The 8140-nt window shown below is 35.0% G+C and overlaps 1 protein-coding gene across 2 annotated transcripts; it reads right to left on the bottom strand.

The window, feature by feature from the left end:
• Positions 1 to 448: 448 nt before the first annotated feature.
• Positions 449 to 4624, bottom strand: LOC147515342 (glycerophosphodiester phosphodiesterase GDPD2-like). Of its 2 annotated transcripts, XM_086586977.1 has the most exons (8): positions 4322 to 4624; positions 4063 to 4247; positions 2055 to 2114; positions 1866 to 1943; positions 1569 to 1769; positions 1372 to 1467; positions 1018 to 1214; positions 449 to 885 (listed from the first exon to the last, which is right to left on the bottom strand). In XM_086586977.1, the coding sequence occupies exons 1-8, from the start codon at positions 4413 to 4415 to the stop codon at positions 648 to 650; spliced, it is 1149 nt and encodes a 382-aa protein (XP_086443103.1). In that variant the 5' UTR covers positions 4416 to 4624; the 3' UTR covers positions 449 to 647. The 2 variants fall into 2 exon arrangements, with proteins under 2 accessions (XP_086443103.1, XP_086443109.1); XM_086586983.1 differs by lacking the exon at positions 2055 to 2114.
• Between the last annotated feature and the right edge of the window lie 3516 nt (positions 4625 to 8140).

Genomic DNA, 8140 nt, shown 5'->3' with positions numbered 1-8140 from the left:
TTGGTCGGGCTTTATACTGCTAAAATACCTGGGTCTTATACCTGTCGCAAAACTAATGGGGGTAGCCCTTCATGATTATTTTGTGCCCTGTCCAACTCCTTCTTGTCTGGACTCTTAACTCATCTCACGCTAATGTGCGGCTCCAAATTTTGGGTGGATTTTAGTCATTTTTTACTCATCTTACGCTAATGTGCGGACCCAAATTTTGGATGGATTTTACTTTCTATTTTAGTTCTTTTCGTTCTTTCAGTCGTCAGTAACTCAGTAATCACTAGTCAGCACTCCAATTGAGTTTTGTACATAACATATTAGTGCTAACGTATATCACTCTAGTTAACACAGAATATTGATCGATTCTGTAAGTCCAAAAATGGATTGGTATTGCCACCGAGACAAAAAATGAGGTGCTCTTAGGTGTGTTTGGTGGTCATTTTTGTATCCAATGTTGTTTGACACCAGATGAACTTGCCGACAATCTCATTAGTCTAGATCTTCTAGTGCACATTTAACCAAAATCCGTTACTATACATTACACTGAATAATGAAAGAAGAGAGGGAGGAGGGTAAAGCTCTAGGTCAAGTACTTCATTTCTTTGTTGGAGAATTAAAAGGGTATAGTGTGTGTGTGGCACACTGGCACTGTAGCGTTAGAGCTGTATTAGTTGGGGTATGAGTTTCAAAAGAAAGGACAGCTCATGTTGTGAGAAGTTGGGTCGTTCAGTTCGCAACATCTGCACTTCTCCCTCATTTATGTTTTTTTCTTCTCCACCTTCTATTGTCTTGTTTACGAAATCATAAACTGCTTCTGTAATTTCTCGAACCAAATCCACGATCACCCCGTCGATTCCCATTAGATGTTGCATGTGAACGGCCTCTGGGACATTACTGCACAGAATAACAGATATAATTTAGCAAGACTTACTTGACTTGTAACGCTCGGAAGAGCTTGCTTTCGAAGTTTTTGATACACATGATACAACCACTAACTATAACTGCGACACAGAAAATAAGTCTTACTTCAACTGGCCATAGGTAAAAAGGGATAGACTAGATTCTTTTATTCTGGTTATTGCTCCTGGTTGTCGGAACACTGCTTTAACTTCTGATACAATGCCTTGCAATCCATTTTCCATGCACAATTGTATGGCCTCATCTAATGAGTTTCTTCTGACATCTATGTGGATTTCTGATCCTCCATTAGTGAGGAAAAACACCTGTTTATATAATATATAAAACCCTACCATTAGCCCTCAATGACATCAATACAACCTCCGTCAATCCCAAAATTATTGGTAAATATCCTTTGATAATCATAATAGGATAGACTAACTAGGGAAGGAGAAAATATTATGAATGTTTAGCAACTCTTACTGGGTAAGTATTCTGCAATTTCCTGATCAATCTTGTGGCATCTGGTTGAAAGCTTGAGAAGATGACAGGCCTTCCTTTCGCATACTCAAAAACTACCTGATCATTAATTGAATTGGATAGCATAAGAACCAGCCATCAATTAACCTTATTATCAAACTTTTCCTCTTCTTTTTTTTTCTTGAAAAGTAGATGATTACCTGTAATATTACTCCCAGAATATTAATTAGTTCCTTCTCTTGATAAACAATGTAGTCGTCAAACTTTAACTCAATGTTAAAACCCAAAGAAGAATCGACATTCTTGAACGCTTCTTTCAATGTACAGGAGCAGTCATCACTCTCTACCTTCCAATTGAAGATCCTCCCGTCTTTTGTTTTCCTTAACAAAGATTCCCCAGCCTGAAAAAGAAAGTTGAGGATCAACTCGAATTGATTTAATAAATACGGAGAATAACGGGAAAAAGAATAGGATATACAAAATGTCAAAAGGATTACATTGCTAGACTCTCCTCCCCCATAGCAAAGAAATTCAGCCAAAGTAAGCTCGGTAACCCTCTTCTCAACTACGATACCCTGAAATGTTTGCAAGCAAGCAAATATTATTATTACGAGTCTTTCTCATGAAAACGAAAATTCTATGATAAGCAGAATACAACACTATAGTTGTGAAATTGTTGAACTTACATTTTCTTCACGGTAGATGAAGTTGTCATGGAAAATGACTGGGCAGTCATCTCTGGTGACCTACAAAAATTATATTTTTGTTTACTCCTAAGGTTCTCGCCCTACCTTTTACTTTTCTAATGAAGCGCAATCAATAGAAAAGAGAACAAAAGAAAAAGTTGACATATTAGTACTATTGCAAACAAAAATCTTCTTAATCGACCCACAGATTACATATCCCATTAACAAACAATGTAACAAGTTTTGCATTAGCCTTATACACGGCGATTATAATATCATAATTTTTCAGTAAAATGGTAAGTAACTTCAAGTTGAGCATTGTGTTTTTAAGTTTTAAACGTTTATTAAACTTATCTCAACAAGCATCAGCCTGATACAAAAGGACGCCTTGTAAGAACAGAGTACTATCCGCAACACTGATAGCAAATTTGCTATCAAGGATGCAACCACATTGCAGTTGCTACTACGACCCTCTAGGGGCACTAGACAAGGGTTTTAGGCAATTTACATCTAATTTAGTGGTTTTTCATCCCTATAATAACATGAACATTTAGATTTTGGACCTTACACTAGAAAGGTAATCTGGAAAATAAATAAAGCAAACAGATAACAGTCTACACAGAATCCTTGTTAGCAATTCTCCGAATAATTCGTGAATAATACATGAATTGAATTTTTGAAGGCCTACACGTTTTCGGAATAATTCCACACTTTTCAATAATTCGGAATAATTCACGTTTTTTTCACCATAAACGTACAAAACACGAATTTCCGAATTATTCAAAAATTCGTTTAAAAAATACTTCATATGATAAAAAAAATATATAAACCCAAATTTTTGAAAGGATGAGTAGCATGAAAAAACATAAATAAGAACAAAATAGTAAACTCTAAAGGGCATTCTTAAAAGCTTCAAAAACTTTTGTATATCTGTGAAGAGCATTATTTTTTTTGCAAATCAAAATAGTAAACTAACATAGAGATATGGATATAGAGATATGGATGTGTTGCTTCTAATTCTTTTTTTCCCATAAAATATAATTTGCAAATCTACATTCTAAAATAGATATGAGTAGAGAGAGAAAAGTGTTTGAGAAGAAAATGATTAATGTTTGGGCAGTCAAATACTAGACTCTAGTTGACTTACCTAATTCAAAATTTTAATTTCTAATGAACCAGTTGGGACAACACGATTTTTGAAAAGCAGTTAAGACAAATGTTTGTGAATTGTGAATGACAATTACGTAATTGTTGCATATACTTAATTATCTAAATTATTGGAGTTTATGTAGGGTAAAATTGGTGGAACATTTTAATTATATTGCTAAATGTATATTACAAATTCTCTTTTAAGTGTACCCAATTTTTATTTCAAAACATTTAATACTTATATAAAACATACTACGTATTACTAACGTATTGCGAATTTTTGATTGAATTGTTGACCAAAATTTTCTAATATGTAATCGAATAAAACTCAAATTATTCCCGTACTATTCCCATATTCCGAATTGGTAAAAAAGCACGGAACGGGACCAACGGCCAAAAAGATGCATTACTGATTTACTGGGGACCGAGGCCTAAATACACTATCCCTGCAAGGACCCAAGTCTAAATATCCTTTAGTAAAAGGGATAATATTAATAAACCACCCGCACACGTGAACATTTACACGTGCTCCAGAACACTCTCGCAAAAAACCAGCTGTTTCAACTTTCAATTTCCAACAGCCACCTAGAACGTTGCATATTTAAAAATGAACATTGTTTCCTACAACCGGGAGTTAACTTTCTAAAGCAACTTCATTTGCTATAGAACACCACGTCACACGTAGAACCGTACGTAATACGGACAACTGGACAAGTAACCCGAAAGAACACAAGTTTCTCCTACCGAGTTCACATGATCATTACGTGACGCGGCTGGGAAACAACGCCACCTTTGCCACTAACACCGAAATTGCCGCAAATTAAAAAACAAGGAGCAAGAACATGGTCTGAAATCTAACCTGAACATCAAACTCAACAAAATCAACAGGAAAATTTGCAGCAGAGTTAAATGAAAGAATAGTATTCTCCTTGATAGCTTTCATTCTCCTATCAGCAGATTGCAACATGTTCATCCCACTACCTCTATGTCCAATCACCATAAACTTTTGTGGTGATTGCACCGAAACCCGAAATGCATCGACACCTAAATATAAAACACAAGAAATATGTCACAGGCACAGCGTTCAACCTTTGCTAATAATATACGGCTTTACATACCTTTAGACACGTGGTCGGTGTAGAGAGCGGACGTGGTGTTTTTGGGTAAGTGGAGGTTAGGGACGTCGGAGACATGAACGGCTTTAAGTGCCATTGGAGAAAACTTGGAATGAGCAATGCAACAAGGGTATTAGTATAGAAGGAATTGTATGATTTGTTTGAAAGAAGGTGTTAAGTTTGAAGGGTATATATGGTGGAGATAGAGAGAGAGATGGGAAATGGGGGGACGTACTCTTTGGTAGAATATTCGAAATGTTTGGATTATGCATTGGTATATTCTTTCAAATCTGAGCCATTGGAATTGAATGCACAATCTGGAGATAGGAATGATCTAATGGGCTTCAAGGGCGGTGAGATTGACACGTGTTAATTACAGTCCAATTTGGAGGCAGCTAAAAATATTGTGTGCGAATAAGTGGGTTTATGACAAGACTAGGAGATTAGAATTTGTTCCAAGAGTACGTCAGCATGCATATCGGCCAACACATTCATCACCAGAGTTTTCTTATCTTTTGTCGCATAGGCAACAGTTCATGAGACAACTGACAAACCTACTACCGCTCCAAATCATCTGCTACTAGAAAGTTGTTTTATCTGTTTTTTTGTTTTATAAAATACTGCGGAAAAAAACTAATTCATCACCCTTAATTTCGCAGTGGAAAAAAACTAATTCATATAGAATTTACTTACGAACCCGAACTTTTGCCGTTTCTATTTTTTTTAATCCGAATTGAAAAAACAAATTCTTATTGAAGCTCGAATTTTATTCGAATATTTTTCATATCGAATTTTTGCCGTATTACGAATTATTAACTATGCCACTAACCCACTAATTTAGACTTTTAGACTAAATATGTTAAATTTGTTGGGATAGTATATATATATATACTAGAAAGTAGACCCGTGCATATGCACTGGCTCTTTTAAAAATTTGCTCAACAATCATAACAAATCGTGATTTCTGTTTTCGTCGCTAACCTGTTTTAATTTCCTAATAAATTGTTTTAATCAAATCTTTAAAATCCATTTTAATTTCTTAACAAATTGTTTTAATTAAGTTTTAAAAACCTGTGTTTTTTAATTGGGGGAGGAATCCCATTTTAATTTGGAAATAAAGAGTTTTTATACTACTATTTGAGTTTTGGTTTTAAAAGGAAATGAGATTCCCGTTTGAATTTAGATTCTAAAAAGAAAAGAGTTTCCCGTTTTAAGTTAACTATTAAGTTGATGTCGTAGAATTTTAATAGAGCTCGAAAAATACCCCTTGTAGGAGCTTTAATACCCACCTTAAACAAAAAAATAATAATTTCTGAAAATTTGTCCGGAATTTCTGATGAAATTGTCAAATTTTCAGATGGAATTGTAGAAAGTTCGGATGACATAGGTTGTGGCATGGGTTGTAATAATAGTGTAAAAATTTGTCCGGAATTTCCAATGAAATTGTCGAAATTTTGGATGGCATGGGTTGTAATAATAGTGTTGGTGAGGGCAAAATCGGAAAAACGAAAAAACAATGTATGAAAAAATACTGTAGGTGGGGGAGCGCTCTTGAAAGTAGTTAGAAACATGTTAAATTTGTCGGGATAAAAATAAAATAAAATATGTTAAATTAGAAATACGAGCATGTGTTAGGCTCTCTAAGTTGGTCATCACGATTCGTACTTGTCCACCGTCCATTTTCAGAGAGGCAGCTCAAACTTTTTATCGGCATCTCCGTAGTGTTCTCCAGGGTATTGTAGTTTCTAATGCTCCTGGCTTTGGTGATTTGCAGTGGCGTTTATCAACACTCCCATTTGCTTAGGTATTTATTATGCCAATGATGTCTCTACATTTGCTTTTGTAGCATCCCGTTTTCAGACTTATAAGATTTAGGACCACATTCTTAGGAGTTATGGTACAATACCTTTGGATGAGATTCTTGATGTTGCTAGCAGTACATTGAGTCTCCGCCTACCCGATTTTGACCTCAATTCTCTGGTTGCGAATGCTACCATCCCCTCAAAACCACAAAACATTTTGGTGAAAGCGTTCTACAGTAAGATTGTTACTGGTCTCGAGAGGGAGTTTGATTTATCTGTTCGTCAAAAGGCAGTCATGGGATGCTTGCAGTCGGAACAAGTAAAAGATTTTCTATTTGATATTCCGATGGAGGGACTTGGACAGCATATGTCACCGGTAGAGTATTGTTCTATTCTCCGATACCGTCTCATGATTCTTTTGTACTCTGATGGTGGTTTATGCCCTGTTTGTAAAAAAAGTAGATTGGATGTTTTTGGGGATCATACAACATATTGTTGGTATTTTCCAGGTTTCAAATACCGACATGATCATGTCAGAGACATTTTATGTGATGTATTTTGGAAGGCTGGGGTACAAGTAAAGAAAGAAACTCCTGTTAACTTTCTCACTGATCCGAATGAAGGAAGATCGACTCTTCGGCCTGCGGATGTCTTGATTTACAGTTGGTATGAGTGAAAACATGCATGTGTTGATGTAACTGGAGTCTCTCCGTTAGTAAGGTTGGAGAATGGTGACTTTGAGGTGGGAGAAACAGCTAAGAGAGCAACGACAGGAAAGATGGAGAAGCATGAGAAAGCTTGCAGGGCTAACCAACATTGTTTCATTCCATTTAGTTTCGACACTTTCGGTTTTTTGGAACAACAGTCTGTTGAGCTTCTCATGAGACTCCAGAAAGTTATGAATAATAACATTATGATAGCTAGTTCTAACGAGTTTGTTTTTAGAAAGATATAATTTGCTATTCAGAAAAGACTTGCGGCGCAGCTTATTGCACGTTTGTTTTAATTATTTGTAAAATTTGTTATCACTATCAATAAAATTTCCACTTAAAAAAAAAAGTATGGTAATACCCACCTTGAACCAAAAAAAATAAAAAAGTAATTTCTGAAAATTTGTCCAGAATTTCTGATAAAATTGTTGAAATTTCAGATAGAATTGTCGAAAGTTTGGATGGCATAGGTTGTGGCATGGGTTGTAATAATAGTGTAAAAATTTGTCCGGAATTTCTAATGAAATTCTCAAAATTTCGGATGGCATAGGTTTTGGTATATGTTGTAATAATAGTGTTTGGCGAGGGCAAAATTGCTATAAAAAAAAAAAAAAAAAAAAAAAAAAAAAACAAACAAACAAACAAACTGTAGGTACAACTTGCGTACTTTAGAATTTGGTCTAGAAGATATATAGTTTTTTTTATTTCTTTGCTATGTGGCTTTGGCTTCTACTGTTTTTAGTATATCAAGAGATCTAAACCTCTAGTAGTGGTGGAACAGTGATGGTGCAGTCAAGTCTGGCCCTGAGCAGGTGCAATGTGGGTGACCGCACAGGGCTCCCAATATACAAGGCCCTAAAAAATAGTATTAGTAGAAAAGACCTATTTGGCAAATCACAAGTCCAACCCAACCAAAAGTCCAAAAAACCGGAAATTTCACAAATCACAATAAGCAACGGAAATATCCCTTCATATTCTCTTTCCTCATTAATCATTTTCGTAAAAATAGGAAATAATATATATAATAAATGAGCATTATCGAAAAAAGGAAAAACAAAGATCTTCTCAACAACTAGATATCTCTACTAGATACCTTATTAATTATTTGCCTCAATTACTCAAAAAAAAAAAAAAAAAAAACCTCATTCACCAAAAGATAAAAATAAAGTCATTGATATACTTGATTTCTTGAAACGACACGATTGTTTTCCTAATGCATGCATAGCTTATAGAATTTTGTTGATTGTTTCCGTTACTGTCGCGTCCGCAGAAAGAAATTTTTCAAAATTAAAATTATTGAAATCATATCT

The sequence above is a fragment of the Coptis chinensis genome, chromosome 2 (assembly GCF_015680905.1).
Source record: "Coptis chinensis isolate HL-2020 chromosome 2, ASM1568090v1, whole genome shotgun sequence".
Classification (NCBI taxonomy): Eukaryota; Viridiplantae; Streptophyta; class Magnoliopsida; order Ranunculales; family Ranunculaceae; genus Coptis; species Coptis chinensis.
Note: the sequence above shows the minus strand (reverse complement) of the source record. Positions and strands in the feature narration are given on the sequence as shown.

Bases quoted from the DNA above. Each gene is read 5' to 3' on its own strand.
- LOC147515342 (XM_086586977.1), bottom strand. From the start codon at position 4,415: ATGGCACTTAAAGCCGTTCATGTCTCCGACGTCCCTAACCTCCACTTA. The intron at 1,770-1,865 runs GTAATCCTTTTG...TTTCTTTTTCAG, and splicing joins GGGGAGGAGAGTCTAGCAAT to GCTGGGGAATCTTTGTTAAG. The intron at 1,215-1,371 runs GTAAGAGTTGCT...TTATATAAACAG, and splicing joins AATTGCAGAATACTTACCCA to GTGTTTTTCCTCACTAATGG.